General features: G+C 41.1%; 1 protein-coding gene across 3 annotated transcripts in view; it reads left to right on the forward strand.

The window, feature by feature from the left end:
• Positions 1-2,370: 2,370 nt before the first annotated feature.
• The window catches only part of LOC112256702 (ligand-dependent corepressor), a 47,488-nt gene continuing 22,130 nt past the window's right edge, over positions 2,371-27,728 (forward strand). For 2 of the 3 annotated variants that reach the window (XM_042325481.1, XM_024430136.2), the window contains exons 1-6: positions 2,371-2,511; positions 17,513-17,578; positions 19,645-19,745; positions 25,186-25,318; positions 25,561-25,887; positions 26,768-26,864. In XM_042325481.1, coding sequence (XP_042181415.1) covers positions 2,415-2,511; positions 17,513-17,578; positions 19,645-19,745; positions 25,186-25,318; positions 25,561-25,887; positions 26,768-26,864 — 821 coding nt within the window. In that variant the 5' untranslated portion in view covers positions 2,371-2,414. The remainder of the gene's footprint in view (positions 2,512-17,512; positions 17,579-19,644; positions 19,746-25,185; positions 25,319-25,560; positions 25,888-26,767; positions 26,865-27,728) is intronic. The other variant, XM_042325484.1, reaches the window with a different exon arrangement.

The raw sequence follows: 27,728 nt of genomic DNA on the forward strand, positions 1-27,728 counted from the left end.
AAGCAGTGGATGTATGATACGTTCACCAGCACTGAAGAGACTTTTCAACAGACTGCCTGTTGAAAACACCTTGACACCTCTGGGGTGTGCCTGGCACAAAAACGCTTTTGAAACATTAGTGTCTAGTTTGAGAAACAGACGCCTCACAAGTCCTCAACTGGCAGCTTCATTAAATAGTAGCCGCAAAACACCAGTCTCGACGTCAACAGTGAAGAGGAGACTCTGGGATGCTGGCCGGCATGCTGGGCTATACTCAGCCTTGTCTCAGGGTAGTAAATTGGTGGTTTGATGATATCCCTCTAGTGGTATGGGGGCTGTGCTTTGGCAAAGTGGGTGGGGTTATATCCTGTCTGGTTGGCCCTTTCCGGGGGTATCGTCGGACTGGGCCACAGTGTCTCTCGACCCCTCCTGCCTATTTATGCTGCAATAGTTTGTATTGGGGGGTTAGGGTCAGTCTGTTATGTCTGGCGTATTTCTCCTGTCTTATCCGGTGTCCTGTGTGAATTTAAGTATGCTCCCTCTAATTCTCTCTCTCTCCCTCTCCCTCCCCTCCCGGAGGACCTGAGCCCTGGGACCATGCTTCAGGACTACCTGGCCTGATGACTCCTTGCTGTCCCCAGTCCACCTGGTAATGCTGCTGTTCCAGTTTCAACTGTTCTGCCTGCGGCTATGGAACCCTGACCTGTTCACTGGACGTGCTAGCTTGTCCTTGACCTGTTGTTTTCGACTCTCTCTTTCTACCGCACCTGCTGTCTCTAACTCTGAATGATCGGCTATGAAAAGCCAACTGACATTTACTCCTGAGGTGCTGACCTGTTGCACCCTCTACAACCACTGTGATTATTTTTGTTTGACCCTGCTGGTTATCGATGAACGTTTGAAAATCATGGCCATGTACTGTTATAATCTCCGCCCGGCACAGCCGGAAGAGGACTGGCCACCCCTCATAGCCTGGTTTCTCTCTCAGTTTCTTCCTAGATTCTGGCCTTTCTAGGGAGTTTTTCCTAGAAAAACCATGCTAGCCACCATGCTTCTACATCTGCATTGCTTGCTGTTTGGGGTTTTATGCTGGGTGTCTGTACAGCACTTTGTGACATTGGCTGATGTAAAAAGGGCTTTATAAATACATTTGATTGATTGATCACCCACGTTAGCCAGAGTTGAGAATACGGGGAACATATAAAAAATGCCTCTATGCACTCGGTCTCTCCAGCCGCAGCTTTTTCTTGAAATCGGCCATTTGTATCATTTGCATGGAAAATGTCGCTATCGCGTCAATGTATGGATGGGTTCGAGCAGCAGTCTCATCTGTAGGCCTACAGATCCCGATAATCCATGTCCCGTTATGTAGGCCTACTTGTTCAGAACACGGAGTATCTAACCTACAGTTGTATTCTGAGGCAACTCTTTGCAACAAAGAAAACTGTCATATGTGTACAAGAAGCTGGCATTTGAAATGTCAGCTGTCTCATCTAATTGGATTGCAAACCAATTTGATGTTCGGGCTCTGCCTAAAATCTGCATGTGCCATATCTTGAATTCTACACGTGTCATTGGAAAGTCGGATTTCACTGATCTTTTTAGCAGTTGGGCTTAAAACCTCTCAGCAAGCATCCACGACTGAGGGCATGAGCAGCTTTTCAACTATGTCACTTCGAAATGTTATGAGAGAGTAAGTATGAAGCCTTCAGTAAACTCTACTTGTCTGTGAAATTATTGTGCAGAATTTTCGTTTGGTTATTCATGTTTTTTTTTTGTAAAACAAAAATTCTGGCTTATACTTGATGTAGATGTTTTTGTTTCTAAATATCTGCGCAGTTTGTGTAGCTATACTTAGTCATGGCAACACCATTTGTTTACTGCAGCAGCATGTATAGGTCAGCGCATTTGCAAGTATTTATTGGTGTCAAATATGTTGCAGACCTGCAAGCATTCCCCCATGGACTGGCACTGGTCCACAGACCAGGGTTGGAGAAAGGCTGGTATAGGCTGTTGATCATTTTATTGAGACCACACTAGGCACACTTGATATTGCACTCCCCCTGACTGTAATTGAAAAAGCATGACCCTCCCCCATTTTCATTCAGGTAACTATTGTGTACTTTTGACCTCTCACTTATTCTTATTCTGTCTAGGCTAAATTATATATTCTAAGAAAAGTTAGATAGGAAAGTAGGCCTAAGACAGTCTTCTATTCAAGATCAGTAAATAATGAATGTTAATATGTTGTTCAAATTAATAAACTGTAGGCCTACTGCTGTGAAAATAGTAGCGCGTTGACAGCGCAGAGTGGAGCATTGACAGCACTGTAGTGCGCATAAAGAACAGTAGTGCGCCTATTCTTCATTGCGTGCGCGCTCATCTAGCGCTTTCTCTTTGCCAACGTGCGCGTTCCCGAGAGGGATCGGTAGAAAATGGCGAGTCTGTGCAAGAAGCAGCAATGCACGATCGAGAGGCGAGGCTTTCGGCAGGAACTTGACTCGTGGCGGCACAAACTCATTCATTGTGTAGGTAAGTATGTTCAGTAATGCACGCCGAAGTGACAGTCAGGTTTTCAGGTACCTTTTTTTACTGTTTTTGTTGACTTCTTCGCCATCAATGTTGCAGAAAAATTCGGGCTGTGACCATCAGGGGTAACACAGAGCGACTTTTTTTTGTCCTCAACTGTTCCATTTCCTCTCGACAGTCACTGTTGAGCGCAATGAAATATTGTTTAACGTTACATCGAAATGCAATTACATGGCTCTGAATATTATATTTACTATTTCTTATGCATTTCAGGAGGTTATCTATCTGTGTACCTTTTGGTTTTATATATAGCTATAATTTGTTTAAAGGGCTCTGTGTTTGTTGTAGCGGGAGTGTCAAACACAGCACTAATTATGAGCGCATATTCCGTTTACTGAGGTGCGCGCTCCCGCGCGATTTTACAGTATTTTTGGTGGGGGGTGGCGGAGGCGATGCTCGGGGGTCAACGAGCTTTTCTCCAAAGTAGCTATCGGGGGCGCGCATTGCTGCAATGAGGAAGTAAGGTCAGACCATATATTTAAATTACTAGAGAGTCTGTCATAAACCCTCAAAGTTCCAGAATTATTAGGCATAATTAAGTAATAAGGCACAAGAGGCAGTGCTGTATCATGAATACAGTCACAGACAGGTAAATTACATTGTCCTGGACGACGGTATAGCTGAGTGCCTTATTGCTATTATAAAACTGTTACCAACATATTAAAATAATAAAGAATTACATATTTTCATTAAAACATTATTTTCAATTGATGCAATTTCATTCTTCCACCAGAATATATATTATTTTGGTCATGTTAGTTCTTTTGGTCATGTTGCTTTAGACACGACGCAATCTTTAATTATTTTTGCATAGTTGCTATGCAAAAGCACTGGTCATCCATAAAAAAATGGTTGCTATGTGGGCTGGATAACGTTTTCGTCGCTAGATAACCAGCCAACTTCAGCTAATTTAGTCATGGCAAACATTGAACCTGGACTGATAGTACACTAGCTGCATTTTTGTTTGCTTGATCTTTTTATTTATTTGGATGTCTCCATAATAATGACGTTGATGTGTGATTTTTAACTGGCTCAGCAAAAGTTGTCTTGTCTGTGCACATTTCACTCTATGTATGGTACTACAGAGATGAAATTCAAAAGTGAAACATTGTTTCCAAGGTCTGAAAGGTAGACAGCTAAGTTTATATTAACCCCGCTGTACCAAACTAAGTGCTAGGCTGGAAGCAAGGGGAAATAATATGCGAGTTGAGATGAATAGAAGAGATGATTCGGACAGCAACATGAACATGATATTCTCGTGGATGCGCAGTGATTATTTTCAGATGGAACTGTTAGCAGGCATAGGTGTGTCTGTGATGGCCAATACAGCACGTCCTGGAACACTGCTCTTTCAGTCAGCAGCCAGGATCCAAACCACCAGTTTTATAATGCGGATATTACTTATGCAGGATAATAAAAGTAAGGCATGTGATATATCGAATTATCTAATAGAATTGTTAACCTAATATATTGTCATATAATTATAAATAGTTTTTTTGTTTTACCAATATTCTGTATAAGTGTGAACAGACCATAAATGTCAATGTTTTGTTTTGTTGGAAAGCTGTGAACTATTATACAATGTCAGTACTTGTTGCATTTACAACTTGTCTAAGTTCTATCAACAGATTTCAGCCAGTGTATGGCTGCCTGTGGATTGACTGCATTGTTTGAATTGGAGGATGGCATATTGGCAGTTAATTAGAAACATTTATGGAATAATTCCTCTAAATCTGTCTGGCTAGCTAACAAACATACCGTGCAGATAAATTCTTCAGATTCATTATTTCAAAAAGTATCTCGTCACATCACTGGCAAACTATGACCAAAATGGCTGACCTTTATCCCATCATAAGAAGGTCCATGTCCATTCTAGTATTTTAATTAGGTTAGACCCTCTAGGGGAAACTTGCTGCTTGGAAACAAAGTTAGTTCATGTAGTCGGGTTGCACTTTTCATCAACATTATTTGCCCCCATTTCCCCATGTGTATTGTCCTTCAGTACTCTGAAACTGGCGTGAAACATCTTTGTATCTGAGTTTGTTCTTGCTCTGAGAAGTAGTATTAGTTTTTTTTTGTTGGCATTGCATCAACCTTACCTACAATGACCTACCAATCTGGTTAATATTAGAATCCCATAAACTGCCTTTATATCTGTGCATGTGCCCTGTGGAAATAGCCAGGCCTCCTTTTTCAGTGACCCACTCACCTACTTCGAGGGAGTTGAAGGTACTGTCCAAAGGAATGCAACAATTTGGACCTCTTCTCCCGTTTCGTGCTGAACTCAAGCCTGGCCAAATGCACTGTACTGTAAATGAACAGTAGAGCGAAACAACATATTTGACCAACTTTCCATGTCAAGATTTTTTTGTTGGGGGAAATGCATTGGTAGCATACCTCAACGTACATTTTTATATTTCACATGCTTACTGAACATGAGCCCGATCCCAGGTGTTTACTGAATGCAGTGAAATTAGAGGGGGGGTAAAAGATAAACCAAAACAGAAAGGACATTCTTGCTGTCCACTTCCCCAGGCCAAGTCAGCCCCTATGGTCAGCACTCCATCCTTGACCCACAACTGTCCTATTGTTCCCCTGCTACTATGCTACAGTATGGAGGCCTGGGGAGCAGACTTCATAACAGCATCCCCCATTATTACCTAAAGTCAAGACAAAAACAGCCTTTTGTTCAGGTTTTTGGTGGAAAGACGAGAGTAGCACCGGCCTGCTCAAACTGAAATGGACATTTTGTTCCATGTTGTGTGTGTTGTTTTCATGTGAACAGTAAAGTCATGGAGCAGAGAGGAGTGATTGTCCAACAGAACAGCAGAAACTATTGTCTATCAGCCTCCGTATGCAAACGTGTGTATCCACTGTACATGAATCCTCGGTCTTGTTTTGGGAATGTTTTGCATTCCAAATAGCTTGGAATATCAAGGACTATGAATGCCAGCGAAACATAGAAGGCCAATACAGACTTTATGGTGGAGAAAAAGTTGATTTTGGAGGGGGGGTCATAATCATTTCAGATGGGGCAACTGAACTGCCCTTTTTTTACAACTGGGAGCAGGGGAACACAATCTTTGTGAATTGGATGTGGCGCTCAGGCTAGTTCAAACTGTATTTCACGGCACTGCCACAACCCAGAGCTGCAGTAGGGGACAATACGGGGTACCTCTAAAATCCAACCAGTGTTGGGATACAGTCTAGTTCTTGATCTCTGTGGTGCTTTTGAGATTTCTGAGTTTATAGTGCAGTGTTTATTTTGTATTTCTCAGTTTGAGACGGGGTCGAGGGTTAGCAACAGTCTCTGTACGACCACAGCGATTTCAGCTGAAGCCACAGCTAGGCCTAGTTCTTTATGATTACCTTTTGAAGTGTAGCGTATTGCATCTAGGGGCTTGAGTGCTAGGGGAGGACCCCCCTTGAAACAATGGAAGGTTAAATACCGTGGTCTCCAAACAATGACATTGGTGACAGTTAGAAAACATTGTTTAGTGGATGTTATTCTGTTTAGCTTCTCCTTCCTTGTGACATTATTATTTATTTTCTACAGATGCCATTGTTGTGACCCGTGTCTGTGTTATAACAGAGGGATGTGCTTAGACTACCAGTGCAGAGGCTACATATTTACACTATTGAAAAATGTGTTCCCTCTGACAGTAGATTCCTTGTATTGTCAACATAGTTATGAACCATGTAGCTGTTGCTTTGTTTAATCTTCTTGCCTTGAATAAACTGCTTAGGCCTATATCAGTCTTAGAATTCATACTTCATCCATAGTTATGCAGTCTAGCCCAATTTGCTGAATTCTTCATGCAGAGCCCACAATAACTAGGCCTACATAAGAAGCCATTTCTCTGTCCATAATATATAGATAGAGGTTTTTATATATATTTCTTTATACTCTGGTTCTCTTACTTCTTCCTCCTTTCTGGTTCTCTCTGTCTGTCTCTGTGTATATGAACAGACAAAGCCTTCTGCACACAGCCCTGCTAAGGCCTTTTTTTAATGGAAGGTAGAATTCCCCCTACCCACCCACCAATCATCTTTTTATTATAGCCATTCCTTTTTCACAAAGGAAATGGTGCACTTTTCATCTCTACAGGTAGCCAACGTTTTACGTTGTATCATTTAGCAGATCTATGTTTGTGACTAAATTGCTCATTTTGCCTAGCCTAAATAAAACTATGCCTTGTTTCTAATTGGTAGGTTAACCATGATTTGGTGTATAGCCTCATTGTAATGGCAGTAGCCTATGCCAAAGGTCAGGCAGGCTTTGCAGAGAGATGCACGAAAACTCCAACACGCTTTGTAATTGGTGTAACCTAGAGATGTACATACAGCATGTGTGTAGGCTGTAGTCTCCGTAGGTTTTGTTATTTTAAGAGCAGCAATATGCCATTGGACTGTCGGGTTGCATCACATTTAGGTTTAGGCTGGTTTAGTGGAGCGTGGCTTTGTTTCCCTCTCAGAATGCTGCTCAGATCCCTCGCCACGTTCGTTACTCTTACTGGGTAGTATAACTGCATGCTGCTACTCCCTATGTCGACTTGTCCAATGCCCTGTAGAGATGGAACACTACCTGTCGAAATCAATGTTTTGTTACCCACGTGTCATTATTGCACTGCGTAGCATATGTCATTACCAGAACATCTTAGGTGCTCAACGCCCTGTCCAAAATGTATTGCTGTATCAATATGGATCTTTTGGCTAATACATGTGTATTAGCTACATGATTAGGCTATCATCGGCTCGAAGAAATAAAGCATAGGCTAGGATCATTTGTATATGATAGGCTTGTACCCCTAGCCCCGTGTGCTTGATTGTTAGTGTGCTCTGTGCTTTTTGTATCACTCCTCCTCATCCCCTGTATCTGTGTCTGTGCACTTATCTGCATTGAGCCTCACTCTAGCATGTCAATGACCTCCTTTACACTGTGTGTGAGTGTGATCAACCGCACTGAACATGTGAACATCATATGATCAAGCATGTGCTTCCTTTTTAAGCATGAAAAGACCTTAAAACTGATTTGGGTCCTCTCTTTCGACCGGCCCCAGAACACAACTTGTGTGTGTTTTAGTTATGACGATTACTTTTTGGGGCTCTAGGCTGAATGAGAGAAGCTCCCCAATTAGCTTTTGTTAAGATCACCTCTGTTTTGCTCCCTGTGAAGACTGCTTAGGAGAGAGGAAATGTCAGCTATAACCCAATAGTATCAGTGGAGTGGAGAACCAAGATGGGGGTTAGCATGAAGAGAGGGAAACGGTGAATCCCAAACCACCTCCTCGCCCCTACCTGCCTCTGTCACGTGTTGCTGACAACTCCGATGACTTCCAGAGAGGGGTCAGGGGATCAATAATCCCATCAACTTTGGGAAACACTCGTTACTTGAATAACACAATTCATGCTCCACTTTGAAATAATAAAACAAGCATGAAATTCAAATGAATAAATCCCCCCCCGTCATTTTACAAAATATAAGTTAAACATTTAATTTGGGAGGTAATTCATCTGTTGTGTCATGTCTCGAAATCACACAAACAATTGCACGTGGCATAATTAGTCACACCTATCCATTATTTTGTATTACATTGCACACACCCCAAATGTATCAACGGGTCTAATTAGCCCCTATACCCTCAATTTTCACTCTCTCAGCTTTGGGATGCTTGTGCATATGGCTGAGTTGCGTGTTCACATGCAAATGGAGAGGAGAAGGGACTGATTTGGGATTCATCCAGAGGGAACATGGTACACAGCCCCTAACCACAGAATCTTACAGGGAAAAGAGAGGCGAGGTTGACGATGAAATGTTTGCATACTATTAAAATTTGGGGAGAGCGAGACATGCATGATGTAACATCTTTCTCCAGTTCAAACAAACTGGTGTAAAGTATTGTACCCTTCTATCACTGCTTAGAAATGGGCAGGATTTTAAAGTAGGCTAGAGGCTGCAGGTAGCCTAGCGGTTTAAGCACATTGGTTCGAATTCCAGAGACAACTAGGTGAAAAATGTCGCTGTGCCCTTGAGCAAGGCACTTAGCTAACCCTAATTGCTCCTGTAAGTCGCTCTGGATAAGAGCTTCTGCTAAATGACTACAATGTAGAGAGCATGCGCTGAAAATCAATCCCTTGTATCATTTGTTTACGTTCATGAATAGGATTCTGATTCACAGGCTACTGAATTGATTTACTTAAAATAGAAATGACTGCAACTCTGCACCAGCTACAATTGGAGATATGAAAGATGCATCAAAAGAAACAGCCTACATCTCAGTTTTCACCTTTCTTCATCCATCATAAACGTTAACGCCAAAGCTTGTGCACGCATGTGCAAACACAAAACCCTATAAAATATTGTATTCCCCCCCCTAAATTTGGTTTTCTGTAGTTGGTTTTCTCAGGTTTCTGTTTTTCAGGTTTTCACTCTCAAAATCACTTAAAAAAAAAAAAAGTATAAAAAAATAAATAATACAATATCCAATTTAGTTTTCCGCAACAATGCTTAAACCACAACAGGAGACCACTTTTGGAGTTTTGGGTGTAGCCTTTTATGCAAGTGCACTAGCGGTCTTTCTCTAGCACTCATGTGATTGCAGAGTTTGCAAAACAAATGACCAATGGATTGATGCAAATAATCATGATATCATTCTGCCAGGTAGGCTACTAACCTAGTTAACATTTCTATTAGGCTTGGGCGGTATACCGGGGATTGTTTTTCAGTACTGTCTTTCAATACTGTCAACTGTATTTTATTTTGAATTTAAAGTTCAATAATTGGAATATTTGTAGCTACTCTTAGCTTATTGTGTTCTTCATTTCACCTGTCACATAATTTGACATTAATCTTACCGTAGTTCCCCAGAACAGTTGATCTTGTCACGTGTTTGGTTTGTAAATGGCACAACGGGAGAAAGAGGGAGCTGGTGAGTCCAGCTGTGTATGTAGATGAACTTGCTAGTTAGCTAAGTGGCTGAGTTAATAAGGAGACGGAGCACCATATAGTGTTAGCTTTCTGCTGTGTTTGAGAAGTCCGTGCTTTGGATGAGTTATCTGTACAGCTGCCACTCCTGCTATCTTGATTTCCTTTTTTTTTTCTCCTCTGTGTTCTCGGCCAGTCTGCTCCTCCCCCCTATTCTCGAGCAGACCAGGCAGGCCTGTTGCCCTAGCAACTCCACACACTGTTCCAGAGCCAGTACTGTTCTTCCTTCAGACAAGCATCTGTTTACTTTGTTCATTTGCACATTGTCTCTCCTTCACATTTGCTTGTAAATGTCCAAACTCACCAAAAATGACATTCGATAGCTACTATCTGTACTTGTTTAATTTTGCGCTGGATTGCCTGTCTTTTAATTTGTTTTTCATTTGCGCTCATTAGCATATTTAGCTAGCAACCTCTATTGAAATTTGCTGTTAGTTTGTGCTAATTTTGTTCGCATTCTGGTTAGATGCCCAATGGACTTTTTGTTGCGTTTTTAGCACCCACTTGTGTACTGTGACGGCAATACAGTAAATCGTGGAGTGTTTTGAGACTGGTGTTTTGCGGTATCCATGAGTTAAAGGGCCTCATTGCCAAAATCCCGAAGTATCTCTTTAAGATCCTACATCTGTATCCTACTGAATGATGTACTGTGTTTTGAGGAGACTAGGAGACAGTTTGCTATAGCAGGAAACTTATCCCGGAGCAACAGGAAATGTGGATTATAAGTCATGTCATTTTCTTTGTAGGGTTTAATACATTTTTCATTAGAGCAAATCAAGTCTGACATTTTTTAAAGTGGAATTACAAACATCCAGTCTTTTTAAACCCTTGAGTACACTACACAATTTGCATTTCTTGCCTTGCAGGAACATTTTCAGCATTGAGTGATCAAATTAAGATCTTACATCTGTACATGCTCAAACACCCAAGTGGGGTAAACTGATAGCAGCCTATACCATGAAAGCCTATAAACTAGTATCTTGTCCACTTTTAAGATCACTTATCCACTCTTCCACTACTTCTGTAATAGTAGTTACTCTAGTAGTCCAGTCTTTTAGATTAGGATAAATTGCCCCTAGACACTAATCAAGGTCAGATTCTAGGTTTCCCTTAACCTCCCCAAATCTTAATCATTTAAGGTGATCCTAGATCTGTGCCTAAGGGGACTGCTACCCAGAGCTTTGCTAAAAGGGGAGTGCTTAGTTAAGTGCTTCTGGGAGGGGAGATGGTGTCACTCCAAATCTCTTCCCCCATCCTCAGCCCTGAATTGGTTACAGATATAGGTCAGGAGAAGGCAAAGGGAGATTGGGTAGTTAGTCACACTGAGCGGTGAGCACCGTGTAGCTGCATGGTAGGCCTAACTAAAGACAGACATGCTGCAGCTGGTTCCTCATAGGAGCTGGTAGCTCAAGGGTCGTTCCACCTCAAAAAGCACAAAGAGGATTTCGATACCCACCACCTTGGAGTGTGCTGAAATATTTAGAAACAGATACGTTTTGCATTTCTGTAACATTATTTTGTTGAAATATAGTTTGCACACTGAGAAATGAAGCTAATTGATTGCATCTACATTTGAAATGTATAGGATTCATATGATATTCTCAATTCTTTTAAATTTTACCTTTTATTTAACTAGGCAAGTCAGTTAAGAACAAATTCTTTTTTTCAATGACAGCCTAGGAACGGTGGGTTAAGTGCCTTGTTCAGGGGTAGAACGACAGATTTTTACATTGTCAGCTCGGGGATTCGATCTTGCAACCTTTTGGTTACTAGTCCAACGCTCTAACCACTAGGCTACCTGGCGCCCCAAATATAGTACCTTAAATCTGATTTGGACCAAACTTTTTCTAACATTGGGAATCCAAAGAAATGGTCAAGTCAGCAACGGACCCCAAACCAACAAGTATACAGTATCAGTTCTCATGGCTTGCTGAAGTGAGATGGAACGACCCTAAACTGTTTTCATGCGCTCATACAGTATAGCTTATGCACCACTCATGAGGAGCTCCTATAACATTTAGATTGAATAAGAGATCTAATAAGTGCTCTTATACACATACTGTAATTGCCTTTTGAGTTGTAGGAGGGTTGGCCCTAGTTCAAACCGCTAATATTACCTCACCAAACAAAAAGTAACTCTTTGGAAGAGCGAGGATAGGGTGCTGTCTGAAACCGTTTAAGTGTGCCTTGTTGGACTTTGGAAGGTAGTTCGCCAGTCTCTGTGGCTCTTTCGGCACTGCGGGTGAAGCACGGCTTTGTTTCATGCAGTGCGCCAGAGCAATTCCACTGCCGGGAGACATGGTAAAGCATATTAATATACTGTATGTTACTTGCATGCAAATAAAGGATGCTTTGCTACCACACCCTCAACGGAAGCACAATCATGGTCTCGGATTCATCTCGGATTATGCTTGAAGTCATAAACAGCGCTATGCTTCAAACATTGTGAAGAACTGCTGGCAAACGCAGGAAAGTGCTGTTTGAATGAATGCTTAGGTGCCTGCTGTTGCCTACCACCGCTCAGTCAGACTGATCTATCAAATCATAGACTTAATTATAATAAGCACAAAGAAATACGAGCCTTAGTTTCTGGATTTGACCATATTAATGAGCTATCATTTTGAAAACAAAATGTTTATTCTTTCAGTGAAATATAGAACCGTTCTGTATTTTACCGAACTGGTGGCATCCATAAGTCTAAATATTGCTGTTACACTGCACAACCAATGTTATGTCATAATTATGTAAAATTCTGTCAAGTTAATTACGGTCTTTGTTAGGAAGAAATGGTCTTCACACAGTTCGCAACGAGCCAGGCGGCCCAAACTGCTACATATACCCTGACTCTGCTTGCACTGAACGCAAGAGAAGTGACACAATTTCCCTAGTTAATATTGTCTGCTAACATGAATTTCTTTTAACTAAATATGCAGGTTTAAAAAAATATACTTGTGCATTGGTTTTAAGAAAGGCATTGATGTTTATGGTTAGGTACATTGGTGCAATGATAGTGCTTTTTTTTTCGCGAATGTGCTTGTTAAATCTTCACACTTTTGGCGAAGTAGGCTGTGATTCGATGATAAATTAACAGGCACCGCATTGATTATCTGCAACACAGGACAAGCTAGTTAACCTAGTAATATCATCAACCATGTGTAGTTAACTAGTGATTATGGGAAGTTTGTTTTTTATAAGAGAAGTTTAATGCTAGCTAGCTAGCAACTTAACTTGGCTCCTTGCTGCACTTGCGTAACAGGTGGTCAGCCTGCCACACAGTCTCCTCGTGGAGTGCAATGTAATCGGCCATAATCGACATCCAAAAATGCCGGCTACCGATTTATGAAAACTTGAAATCGGCCCTAATTAATTTAATCGGTCGACCTCTAATTTGTATGGTTCATCTAGAATCCTGCCATCTTTATGCTCAGCAATTTACTTACGTTTTGATATTGGGCCTCTGAACTGTAGATTGACAGTGTCTACTCTAGATTTCTGGAGACAAGGCACAAAGACCCTAGAAATTAAAGATACCAGTGTTTTCAATTGAAAAACATTGCAAATGGGGAGGTACCTTTCTTTGTAATATTCTGTGATACTAGCCTGAATCTTTTAAGATTGACCTTAATTGATTTCCTCACATTAGGTAAGTAGTGTTGCCTAATGGCTATTGGATCATATTTTGCTGTCTCTCTTATTAACTCTTTGTTCCACACCTCTTTACCTTGCACCTCGTTACTGCCATGCCTGTAGGCTATAGGCTAGCTTCAGAATCGTATCTCTACCCTGTAGGCCTATTCTACCCTATATACTGTAGGCATATACCGCGGGTTATCCACAGTAGCCTAATTCATTTCTTCAATTAGTGGGTTAGGCCTAATGGTTTATCAAGTGGTCACGATCCCTAGAAGAACTCCCATGTCACTGCTTGTAATGCTTCCTTCATATATTGGATAGCATGGTTTTCAGTAGCTCACTACTAGCAGTGTGTTTTGAGGGTCGGATAGTTGGCTATTTCTTCCATGCGTTTGGTTGTATTCAGCATCATCACCATACCCACACCCCATTGTTGAATGCTCTGAGTTAGCAAAATTTGATGTGGAGTTAACTCTTCATGAGATCCAGCATGTCAGCTATATGAGGTTGCCTCTAGAACACATATTACTGGCTCCCCCTCTACCTACCTCCCTGGTCATTTTTTTTTGCTGGAAATGTTAGGTCGTTGTTGTGGGTATGATTGATCACCTGCATTCACAAAATCAAAATGGTAAAAAAAAAGCACCCTTTCATCACTGCCTCATGTTTAAATGCCCTAAAATAAATTCCTGAAGAGTGACTTGATTTAATGGCGTTGATTTGTCAAACCAAAGTGGATGACCTATTTTTATTTTTTTCTCCCTCTGAAATATTCCCGACATGAAATTGGATGGTTGGGTTAGCTAGCCGCTGCAGATGAAGTCCTGTTCACTAACCCAGAAACCGCACATCCCTCCCTCTTCCTCCAGCTAGGGGCTAGTGCTAGCCTATATTTTCACTACTTTTTTGTCTTTGCCTGTGCTTTTTTTCCCTCATTTTTCTTCTGAAGGAGGGGGTTGTAATTGGGGGAATTGGAGAGAGGCAAGGTTTTAAAATGAGGACTAGGTTAAGTTCTGTGCCCAGAAACAGAGGAACTCTCAGCTCTAGCTGTAGGCTTGATTGAACCATTTAATTTATTTATCTGTTTCTTTTGTCACATTCTGTTCTGGAGGAGGAGGATGGGGTTGGAACAAGGGGATTTTAAGAGGGTTTTTACATTATTGGCACTTTATTGGTTGAGGAAGAGAGTGGATGGCAAGTTGATGACTTCGATCGTAGGTTGGTTTTGCTCGTGGAAACATTAAGTATTTGTATTGTATTAAAATGCACAAACATGCTGTGTTGGTTTTTGTGTCTAGATGCAGTATTTTTCCAGTAATGTAACTTGTGGAAAGTGCTTAGGATGTGTGACTTTGGCTACATAAATAGGCAAATGACGAACATTTAGTTTTTGTATCCTAGTGGAGTAGACTACTGGAAGATAAACTTGTTGAGAACATACACTCTGTCCTGGTGGTAAACAACACTCAGCCTAAATGTTTTCTGTTTTTGCAACTATGGCGAGGGTCTTTACTAGAGCATGTTGTGTGGTTTGTGACGTTCTACAGACAAGTGGACAGATGTCGCCTCTGACCTCTAACGCATCAATGGACATATTGCAATAAAAATTGGCCGGTGTACTAACACAAGGTAATCTCTTGTTAAACCATCGATATGGGCTAAAATCACCCACACAGTTGATCAATTGCTACCATCATTGGCCACGATTGACCATTTCTTAAAGCGGATGAATGTCGAGATGTTCTGTTAGTCCTGATTGCTGCCAACATCTTTCAATAATATTTCGCCCTCTGAACAAATTGATCCTGCTTTGTTAGTACACTAAGGGAGATTGATCTATTTCACAATCATTCTGTACGACTGGAATAAAGTATTTCCTCAGTTAGCATACCACGGCAAATCTGTGGCAATTTACCCGACACCTTGTATGAATGTAAAACTATTGTTGGTGTAGCCTATTCGTATAATTTGTTGTCCATTTTTAATTATATGTATCTTATCAAGATCGGGGGGATATCTCTGGACTGTCCATTGAAATCTGTAGGCTATTAAATCAAGTCAGTCGTGATGAGTTTGGCCTATAATAATTTTGTGTCAAATGAAAATGTGGTTAATGGTTATTTCAAATAGCACGCATTTATTTTTAAAGGTGAAACGTTTGAATGATATATATATAGGCATACTTCTATATTCTTATAAAAAAAATGTTTTATTCGTCAGCCTTACAGTGCCCGATGGGTCGATGTTTCATTGGGGGCGGGAGTGGAGAAGTAGAAGCAGCTGTCTAGTATCATAATCACTTGACAAGGTAACAACGAGAGCTCAACTAATCTGTTGGTTTATTCTTGTGGGTTTAACACACAGGTGCATGTAATCTCCCATTAGTAGCGTTTCAAGAAATCCAGTGGTCGTTGCTATAAGTACCTATAGAGTAACAGGGTTTTAAATCCCTGTTTGACATGGGAAAGGGAAGCCTGTTCTGTGCAACAAGGAAGGGCATATGAATGCAACATTTGTAATGAAATACATTTCTAGCCTGTCTATCTATGGGTAACAGGGTTGACATGGTATGCTAGGCATACTTTCACCATATTAAAACAAGTCCAATTCATGTAGCAGGGTTCACCTTAAAATGAGGGCCAGGTTATTTTTTTATTTTCTCCATAAAATGATTTGCTAATCTCATTAAATAAATAATAATCTTCAGAAATTACATTCAAGGCAACAAAATAACCCCAACATTGTAAAGCCAAGTTAACTGGGTTAATATCTCCCTGGAAGTCAGAGGGTGCATCGAGGGACATGTCAAAAGGCAGAATTCTGATAATATGAAGTCTTTTTATTCATCTACAAAATCTGCATTTAATTCTCCATGTGGTCTACGTTAAAGGGCACTTCATTGAATATAACGGGCTTTTAAAATGCAATATTGGTGCACAATTATTACTTAAAATATTGAAGGGGTGCAAAAGGCATTAATTTTGTGGAACATCCCACTTATCATATGATGTGTTCTGAAGTGAACGGTGCTCCGCCTAGTGAGCCAGCCTTTCTCTATAGATCAGTGAACTAACTCCTGCTGTCGGAGGTTAAGACTCTTTGGAAGTTAAGAGGGAATTGTGTTGACAGTCAGTGTGTAGCCTAGCCTACGTATTGTATGTGTGTGTGTGTGTGTGTGTGTGTGTGTGTGTGCTGGCACAATCATTGCATAATCGTGCAACTGACAATTATGGACAATAACCTGAACATTTTTTCAAATCATCTTTACTTGAGGGAAAGGTTGGTCGTTATTTTACAAGCAGAACGGCACGGTCGGGAGAAAAATCTTGAGTTCCAAAAGTTCCAAGTGGTCAAAATCATTAGCTTTTGAGACCGGGGTGACCAAAGCTGTGTTGTATTAATTAGTCTAAGTATGCTGTAGCAAAATTTTGAAGATTCATTACAAACTGAAACCCTTTTTTCAATAAAAATGACAATTATCACAATGTCGTTGCCATGGTGTGTATCCCGTTGCCTCCCGTCAGTACAGTCTAGAGCAGTCTGATGTGAGACATGACAGATTCTGCAGTACGATTGATTGACAGACCCAAACCCTCTCCTCTGACCGTTGCCTCCCGTCAGTACAGTCTAGAGCAGTCTGATGTGAGACATGACAGATTCTGCAGTACGATTGATTGACAGACCCAAACCCTCTCCTCTGACTGTTGCCTCCCGTCAGTACAGTCTAGAGCAGTCTGATGTGAGACATGACAGATTCTGCAGTACGATTGATTGACAAACCCTCTCCTCTGACCGTTGCCTCAACATGTTAGCACACCAAACTGTGTAGTCTTTCTTGTTGCTTGGCAACTGGCAGACCCTTGTGCATGCTATATCATTAGTCAAAACGTACGTGCATTCCATTTAATGTGTTTTTTTTATTTTTTATGTGAGGCAAGAGGAGATTTGCTGAGGGTGTGCTTCAAGATGAAATTGAAAGTCAAAGTGGGGTTGTGGAGACTTAGGCATGTATAGGAAGGATGGTGTTTGATCACTGAGAATGTCAAAGTTTCTCAGTAATTGACACTTTGGTGGAAAGACATTTAATTGGGCTCCTTGGCAGTAGACTAGGGCCTATGTACTTACTCTATCATACATTTACAGTGAATGCAATGGGAAGCATAGGCCTACATCTTAAACTGTAGGCTACATGTTTTTGAGCCTCTACTGGATTAAAATTCCCCAACATTTGTAGAATGAAATGCATTTTTTTTCTCGCATTTTGCCTATTCGTGGGTTTATAGAATGTTCTATGTATTCATGGAATGTATTGTTCTTTTTCCACAGGTTTTGAGAGCATTTTAGAAGGGTTGTTTGGGTCGGGGCTGCTAGAGGATCTAACGTTATTTAAAGGTGAGTCAATTTGTTGCACTGACTGACACAAACCCACATCACTGCTACACTCATTAAAACCCAAATCATGTCCATCCCATGTCATAAACACAAATAGTTGTTCCGAGACTTCTGAACTGATGCCCGCATTGATTTGATTAACAATTCCATAGTCAAACACGTCAAGATGTGTAGGCCTAAGTATTTAATCATTTCTGAGTGTACGTAGGCCTATATTTGCCCCCCTATCACAATGCTGTGCTATTGTACCATGTGGTACCCTTCCACAGTGACTCCTCCTTGTAAACAGTCCGCTTGGCCTCTGGAAAGAGACACGCTTTGTGTTCATATGAAGTTGGAGTTTGGGCTGGCCTGGAGCCAATGTTAAAGCCTGTACAGTTCTTTCAGACAAAATGCGTGATATTTACTGACGACAATGGAAGGCATTATTTAGAGTTTTGACGACTTCTGCTCGAGCGCTGTAAAAGACTACCCTAAATGGGACTATAGTACCAGTTGCTTTGGTTCGAAGCAAATGTACAATACGATCCATACAAACAAAATGATGGGGAAGTTGGTGTGGTTACTCAAGATCATGTGAGTGAATAGATTTCAGCTAGAACACTATCATCATTACTAGTAGGAGTGAACTGGGTGTCCTGAGAGTCAAAACCCTCCTAGTGCTGCAAGAATGCATTCTTGTGCTTGACAAAACAAACATACAATGTGTGCTAACCTTAACTCAACCATGCTCTTTCTTCTGACAATGTTACTGATTTGAATTGAATACTAGGACCACTATTGTTAATTGCCGTACTTGATCAAGACTGGACTTAATTTTATACATAAATTCTGTCTTTTTTGATAGATTTTTTATTTTTATCTGAGTAACCTATTGCTTGGAGAACATTGAAGACAATATTAACTTTAGAGATCGGTTAAAGATGAGCTGACCATGAAAGCCTATTCCATCAGACATGATTTATTTCTCTATTTAATGTAGATGATTTAATAGGCGCTCAAGACCTAGTTCAACAGTGAATCAATGTGAAACTGCCCACCTCTGACTAGGTATATTAATGTACTCAATTATTAAATTATGCTCTTAGCTGAAGGTTAGTAGGACTCGAAGCAAATGGATTTCCATGGCAACCGACCAACCAGGCACAAATTCCCAGTCTCTGACACCATTTGGTAACTTTCTTTTGTTTTAATTATCTTCGATGAGCTCCTTGAGCTAGTCTGTTCATGTCCTTTACCCGTTTTTAACTAAACATCAGTCGCACTTAGACTGAGTGTGACTGAGATCACGGTCTAGCCCAGTGGTTCTCAACTGATTTTGCCTCAGGACCCAAATTGGACCAGGTTGTCTGTCACAACCCAATATTCACTGAAATGCCATCTGGATAAGCAATTTTAATGCTATTTTGAGTAAATGTATCAATTTATATGACAAGGGAAAAGAACATTCCCACCTTTTCCATTGTCAACAATAGTTTTGCCCATATTCTTGATGAATGTTAGTAAGCTCACTGCTTTGAGATCACAGAATAAACCAAATCAAATTTTATTTGTCACATACACATGGTTAGCAGATGTTAATGCGAGTGTAGCCAAATGCTTGTGCATCTAGTTCCGACAATGCAGTAATAACCAACGAGTAATCTAACCTAACAATTCCAAAACTACTACCTTATACACACACAAGATCAAATGATAAAATCTTTTAGAAATGTACACTTATCCGCTAATCTCATTTTAGAGATTCATGTAAGCAACCAAACAATTGTGAATATAGTGCATAATATACACTTTTAGTATTACATAAGAATCACTAACTTGAAAATAAATAAGATTTTTTTTATTACCAATCAATTGTCAATGTCTACTCATGTTTTTTTCTTTCCACAATAAGTGGTCAGAGTCAACATCTGTGATTCATATAAGTCCTAGTGGACTGTGTCACTGTATCCAGGACTTCTAAAGAGGTTTTCTTTGGGATAATTTTTGTTGCTTTTTCATGTTTTTAACCACCATCTGAGATGTTTTTGTCATACTCTGCCATACCCTGTCCTCTCCTTTCTAAGATGTTTCTCCCGGATCCACAGACTGTGAGCCTGAAGGTGTGTCAGACTGGTCATTTGATGAGAACTGCCTGTTCTGCTGCTTAAGACGAGACAAAGTCAAGGTAACTGTTTTTTTCCCTCTTCCTCCATTCTGTCTTCTGCGGTTCCACCTGTAGTGATTGAAGTGTTTCCATGATCCATTTAGGCAAATTGTGCATTAATAATGAATTGGAGACCGATCTGTTTCATGTCTTCCGGTCGCCCGCAAAAGCCAGCATGGATAGAATGCAAGAATTGACTTATACTTGCCATATTCTAATCGTTCTCATGTGCCAACCTATCACCACAGTCCGTGCCATGGTGAGACTTGCACCCATAGATGAGAAATAATTAGATGGTGAAACGTGCATCCAAGTTATAAATTAATTGTATTTTAATGTTTAAGGACTCCTGGAAGATTAGTCCAAATGGGGACTAAAAGAGATCCAAATCAAATCAACCAGAAAAGCAAGGTGATGAAATTCAGGCATTCTTGAAAGGCAAGACAATCCTTGTCCTGCAAAGAAACATACTTTGTATAGTTGAAAAATAGATTTAGCAAGCAGTAGGCATTTAGAATTAAATGGTGAGTGGAGCTTTATAGTTACATGATGACATCACGTGCCTCATATATACCGTTTTAATTCAAAAGTTTTGTATATAATTTTTTTTTAAATGAAGTTTGACAAGAAATATCCCTGTCTAACGAAAAACAATTTCAGTCTTTTGAACATTTCTCCTATAGCTACCGTTTCCATTACACATGTCGCAATGTATATATTTTTTGAAACATTGCTTTTGATTAATAAGGCTTGCACGCTCTCTCTCTTGGGATTAATCTGTAAAGAACACATTTCTCCGGTGTGCCAGTGGCTATCGGAGGTGAGCATTATTTGCCCACTGATGTCCGTTACGACAACTGCAGTCAGGTCAAGACCCTGGTGAGGACGATGAGCACGCAGATGAGCTTCCCTGAGGCAGTTTCTGACAGTTTGTGCAGAAATGCTTCGGTTGTGCAAACCCAGTTTCATCAGCTGTCTGGGTGGCAGGTCTCAAACAATCTCACAGGTGAAGAAGCCAGATGTGGAGGTTCTGGGCTGGCATGGCTACGCGTGGTCTGTGGTTGTGAGGCCGGTTGAGCGTACTGCCAAATTCTCTAAAATGAGAGGTGGCTTATGGTAGAGAAATTAACATTAAATTCTCTTGCAACACCTCTGGTGGACATGCCTGTCATAAGCATGTCAATTGCACGCTCCCTCAACTTGAGACATCTGTGGCATTTTGTTGTGTTACAAAACTGCACATTTTAAATTGGTCTTACACCTGTGTAATGATCATGCTGTTTAATCAGCTTCTTGATATGCCACACCTGTCAGGTGGCTGGATTATTTTGGCAAAGTAGAAATGCTCACTAACAGGGATGTAAACAAATTTGCCAACCAAATTTGAGATTAATAAGCTTTTTGTGCGTATGGAACATGTCTGGGATCTTTTATTTCAGCTAATGAAACATGGGACCAACACTGTGTGTGTGCGCACACAGGACTGCTGTCTGACCCTAACTCATTCATTGCTAGAGCTGTCTGGGCTGCTCCCAACTCATGCTGCACAGGAGTTAACACACTTGAATAATGCAACACGGCATGTAGAAATGTTGAAACTGCTCATTACTGTTCGAGAAACAATGTCCATACAGGAAAGGAAACTTGACAATGCAAGAGGATACCGGTAGCTTCCAGCTTTAATTATAGGCTTACTTTCCTTGCTAGCTTACAGCTGAATGAATTCACTACCCTAGTACTTTGTTTGTGATAATATGCCAATCATAATTCAAATATATGCTGATTTCAAAGGTGATTGTCACCAAAAACGTATTCACTTCCTCGCCTCCAGTCCGATTTCCACAAGATTCCGTAGCTATATTCTGGATCATCACTAGTTACTATAACCACCATCATCAACTGCCTATTTCTCTTCTTAAAATGTGATTTTAAACCTAACCGTATCAATACTGTTAACCTTATTTCTAACCAAAAATAAAGACCCAAAATGTAGAATTCTGCCTTGTGGACTTTCTTAAAGAAGCAGTGCACACTTTTATAAAAGGGATTTTGTTTATGCAAATGTTGTTGATTAGTACAATAAAATAATGTGCCCCTAGCAGTTACTAATAAAATACGTCCTAAATGGAAGGGACTGTCATCTTTATCCTCGTGAAATCAGCTAAAACAAGCTCAAACTCAATGCATGCACACAATCCTATTGAATAATATGCATTCACCTGTTTTGTGAATAGACCTATGCTACATCTTGATTTACTAGGTTTATCAATAGATTTACTATTCAAATACATTATTTCTATTGTTTGGTAAAAAAAAAGTCAAATTGATTAAATAATGCATAAATGGCACTCCATTTTTTTTTGTTGAAATAATGTTCAAATGTAATGATCTTGAACTCAAAAGATGCCCAGCAATTGAACGAAGCAGTAGCTGAGTTTATCTGTCTGGATCAAGTGCCATTCTGTGACTTTGACTAATATGCCTTATTTGGTTTTGGTATCGAGTATCATGATACTTAACCTGGTATCGATATCAATGTCAAAACTGGTATCGTGACAACACTAATTCTGACTGACTGTACAGAATCTAATGGATGCGGATTGGAGGGCAATTTGCTCAAAGTTCACCCAGTAACTGGCCCTTACAATATAGTGCATTCGGAAAGTGTTCAGACCCCTTGACTTTTTCCACATTTTGTTACATTGCAGCCTTATTATAAAATTGATTTTAAAAAACAACATACACACACAATACCCTATAATGACAGCAAAAAAAAAAAAGGAAACATTTTTGCACAATAAACAAATACCTTATTTACATACAGTACCAGTCAAAGTTTGGACACACGTACTCATTCCAGGGTTTTTCTTTATTTTTACTATCTACATTGTAGAATAATAGTGAAGACATCAACTATGAAATAACACATTTGGAATCATGTAGTAAACAAAAAAGTGTTAAACAAATCTATTTTAGATTCTTCAAAGAATCTTGATGACAGCTTTGCCTTGAAGACCGCTTTGCACACTCTTGGCATTCTCTCAACCAGCTTTACCTGGAAGGCTTTTCCAACAATCTTGAAGGAGTTCCCACATATGCTGAGCACTTGTTGGCTGCTTTTCCTTCACTCTGTGGTCTAACTCATCCCAAACCATCTGTTGGGTTGAGGTCGGGTGAACCAAGCCATTAGATCTGTGGAATTGTCCGTAGAGCACCGAGACAGGATTGTGTCAAGGCACAGATCTGGGGAAGGGTACCAACAAATTAGAGCATTGAAGATCCCCAAGAACACAGTGGCCTCCATAATTCTTAAATGGAAGCAGTTTGGAACCACCAAGACTCTTCCCAGAGCTGGCCATCCGGCCAAACTGGGCAATCGGGAGAGAAGGGCCTTGGTCAAGGAGGTGACCAAGAACCTGATGGTCCCTTTGACAGATCTCCAGAGTTCCTCTGTGGAGATGGTTGTCCTTCTGGAAGGTTCTCCCATCTCTGCAACACTCCACCAATCAGGAATTTATGGTTGAGTGGCCAGACAGAAGCCTCTCTTCAGTAAAAGGCAAGTGACAGACTGTTTGGCGTTTGCCAAAAGGCACCTAAAGGACTCTCAGACCATGAGAAACAAGATTATCTTGTCTGATGAAACCAATATTGAAATCATTGGCCCGAATGCCAAGTGTAACGTCTGGAGGAAACCTGGCACCATCCCTACGGTGAAACATGGTGGTGGCAGCATCATGCTGTGGGGATGTTTTTCAGTGGCAGGGACTGGGAGACTAGTCAGGATTGAGGCAAAGATGAATGAAGAAAAGTGCAGAGATCCTTTATGAAAACCTGCTCAGGACCTCAGTCTGAGGCAAAGGTTCACCTTCCAAAAGGACAACGAACGTAAGCACACAGCCAAGACAATGCAGGAGTGGCTTCAGGACAAGTCTCAATGTCCTTGAGTGGCCCAGCCAGAGCCTGGACTTCAACCCGGTCGAACATCTCTGGAGAGACTTGAAAATAGTGTGTGCAGCGACCCTCCCCATACAACCTGACAGAGCTTGAGAGGATCTTCATAGAAGAATGTGAGTAACTCCCCAATTACAGGTGTGCCAAGCTTGTAGCGTCATACCCAAGAAGACTCAAGGCTGTAATCACTGCTAAAGGTCTCTCAACAAAGTACTGAGTAAAGCATCTGAATACTTATGTAGATGTGATACTTCAGTTCTTTATTTTAAAAATTATTTTGCAAAACATTCTAAACCTGTTTATGCTTTGTCATGAACACTTTAATCCCTTTTAGAACAAGGCTGTAACGTAACAAAATGTAGAAAAAGTCGAGGGGTCTGAGTACTGTCCGAATGCACTGTATAGAGGCAGAGCTGCACATGAAGAGAAATGAAAAGAACAGACTGCTCTTCCTCCCCTCCTCCATGCCTACTGTACTCATCTAGCAGAACATGGACGTTGTCCCTAACTACAGATACAGGCCAGGGTCAGATTGTTTTTTTATCTCCCAAATGGTTCTGGTTACATTGGGGGTTGGGGTAATCTGATCCTAAATCAGCCACACACTCTGCTAAAGACTTCCCACCCGAAACAGTTCGGAACAGTTAGTGCATATATGACATTTGGTGACATCGTATATGACAACATTTGGTGACATTTTTGTTCTCTTTGGTCTTCGGCAAGTTTTTTTTCCCTTCTTTTTTTCCCTGGTTGTTCGTGTGCACATTTTTTTTTATCAAGGCAAGCCAAAGTCGGCAGCCGAAGTTTACTTGCCTTTGTCGGGGGTTGGTCAACGGTAAGGATTCTTCAATAAAGTGTTTGTTGTCATTCAACCGGAGACTAATTGTTTTCATGATTTAAAAATTTACTTAATACTGTACAAAACATCTTAGATGTAAAATTGTGGGACTAAGATCACCTCGGCAAAAACGTAAAAATTAATGACAGAACTCAAGAAATCTATCTTAGATTAATTCTGACTATTTTGAAGAAGTGTATGTATACTGGGTACGGTGTCTCAAAATGGACAAACTCTACTATTGCCCTTTTTTCCCTTTTTTCCCCTTTTCCATTTTAAACCATTTTTGCGACGGTCTTTTAAGGGAGTCGCTAGTTGCCAGCTGAACTGAAGCATGCTGAGGTCTTAACCAATACAGCACATCTTTAGTTTGCTCTGTGACAAATCTGCCACATAATTAGTCTTTAAGCTTTCCTGAGATAAAAAGGTATGAGCGCTGTGTAGGGGTCTGTATAATGAAGATGATTACCGGTGCTCTTCGGGGACTATTTTTATTTTATTTTTCCAGAGCCCTATTCATTTGCTATTCATTTGTCACGTCACTCGTGCAGCAACGGTATTTATATATTTGTAAAGGTCTACCATACACCACAGGTTCCTACTTCTGCAGTGACGGTGCTATTCGTTGTTTCTCCATCACTTAGTTGTGTTTCTGTTTCTCTCTTCTCCCAGGAGCACTTAGTTGGCCTGAGCAACCAGGGGTTGGAGAGTGGGGCTAAACCCCTGCTGGTCAAAGACCAGATTAAGATCAACAGACTCGAGAAACAAGCTGAGGAATTCCTCAGTGCAGTCCTCTACAAAAAAGGTAGGTCTTTACAAGAACAGTGTTTGTTACATACCACATCCTGTGTGCTTGTGTTACAACCATTTTTGGAAGATTGTATATTGAAATTCTAGCGGGAATAGTCTGTCTGGAAGTGGGCCTTATGTGTTCTTAGTTACATTTGAATAAACTGTGCTATGGTTGAGATAGCCCGTGAGCAGAAGCTAAGGGTCAACCATCTCTACAGATATCTTTGATATTATTTTCCCCTCTCCCTCCCTCAGATGTCCCCAGCTTCTCAGACCTGCACATTCCAGTAGTGGCTCGGGAGATAATGCAGAGGATGATCCGCCAGTTTGCTGCCGAATATACCTCAAAAAACAGCTCCTCTTCTCAGGACATCCCCTCTGCCCCCAGCCCTGCTACCCAGCCCCACTCAGATCAGAGCCTGCCACCTCCCCCCTCGCTGCCCCCTGCTGCCAGCCTTGGTGGTACTGCTACATCCTCCGTACCCAGCCAGAACCCTGTCCTCTCCAAGCTGCTTATGGCCGACCAGGACTCGCCTCTCGACCTCACTGTCAAAAAGCTTCCGCCACAGCCTGTAGAACAAGGTAAAACCAGCAGACACACTAGTTCTGGTATTACACTGAACCAGCAGACGTCTGGTATTACACTGAACCAGCAGACGCACTAGGTCTGGTATTACGCTGAACCAATAGATGCACTAGGTCTGGTATTACGCTGAACCAATAGATGCACTAGGTCTTGTATTACGCTGAACCAATAGATGCACTAGGTCTTGTATTACGCTGAACCAATAGATGCACTAGGCTTGGTATTACGCTGAACCAATAGATGCACTAGGCTTGGTATTACGCTGAACCAATAGACGCACTAGGTCTGGTATTACGCTGAACCAATAGACGCACTAGGTCTGGTATTACGCTGAACCAATAGACGCACTAGGCCTGGTATTACGCTGAACCAATAGACTCACTAGGCCTGGTATTACGCTGAACCAATAGACGCTGGTAGTAGATATCAAGTAACCTGTTCCTCACTGTCAAGAAGATGCCGCCACAGCCTGCAGTACAAGGTACCAGAATCAGCAGATTCATTACCCTACTGTACTGCACAAATACTGCACACCCATAGAGAATGATAGAGGCCTCTAGTGGCCAAAAGGCCGTATTTGCATGAGCAGTGTCATTGAGGGCTTCCACCATTTTACTGTAGTTAACTGGTTGGGACTTCCAACTTCATTGGCTGATCCCTCCTGATGACCCTGTTGTAGTCATGTCCAACTGGGTCATAAGGAGGGATCAGCCAATCGCGAAGAAAATTGACTATTTTAAAATTAAGATGGCCTCAATGGTGCTGTCACAGCTGCTATAATGGCTCCAATACAAAGATTAGTCCTCCTCTCTATGTGCACACCTGACAGAATGGCTCTTGCTTTCTAAGTTACTAACCCTTATGTCCTGTCCCTAGATGGAGTCCTGGACCTGTCACTCAAAAAGGGATGGGCCAGAAGCAGCATGTCATCGCACCACAGCCCTCACCTTTCCCAGATGTCCACTCTCAGAGGGTAAGACCAATTTATTTTCTCCTGTCACCTCGTTCTACTTTCCGTAGGGCTTTACCACAACAAACTCCCCAATCTGTCCAAACAAAAGTTTCTAACTACCGGTAGGAGGTCCTGAAAGGATTGTCACCAACCCTGGTCCTGGACAGCTCCAGCCTAAAGTGATTTCACATGTGCATCTTGAAGGAGATTCTTTGGTATCAGGAAACCACATGATTAATTCCTTAAATACACAATAAAATGTAGTTAGTATTCCAATAGATTGAAGAAATAAACCCCTAACCAATAGAGCTTCCTATTCTATTAATTACACATCATGTTCAATGATTTACATTGACCGAGCCTTCATTTCAAACTGAAAAAAAACAATTTGAAGCTTTAATCCAGTGAACTCTGTATTTTGCCCGAGGGGAATTCCTCGTGATGTCATCACGCCATGGTATGGACATTAGTGCATTTGAAATGGAACACAGCGCAATGAAATTTAGATTAATTTAGCGGCAGTTGCTCCGCCCTCTAGCTGCACCCCTCTTGAGGAGGAGGGAATCAAGCTGCTTGTGTTGTTGATCTCGTTCAGAACATACAGCTCTGTACTCAATGCAGAGATCCACAGATAGTATCTATCACTCTATCCCCATGCAGCCCCATCTTTGATTTGATATTCAAAGTTGAAATGGCAACTGGTCAGAGGTGGAGGCAATATTTAAAGGGTGAAGAGCAGATGCCCGTCAAGTCATAATGTGATATTGTCTTATAACTCTAGCGGCAGTTTTGAAAAGGGCACTCTTCTATTTGTCCGTGATTATGGCCTCTCCTCACAAATTGCCGTATCACTAATAAATGAATCACCCATGAATTTAATGTGAG

This window comes from Oncorhynchus tshawytscha, linkage group LG01 (genome assembly GCF_018296145.1).
Source record: "Oncorhynchus tshawytscha isolate Ot180627B linkage group LG01, Otsh_v2.0, whole genome shotgun sequence".
NCBI lineage: Eukaryota > Metazoa > Chordata > Actinopteri > Salmoniformes > Salmonidae > Oncorhynchus > Oncorhynchus tshawytscha.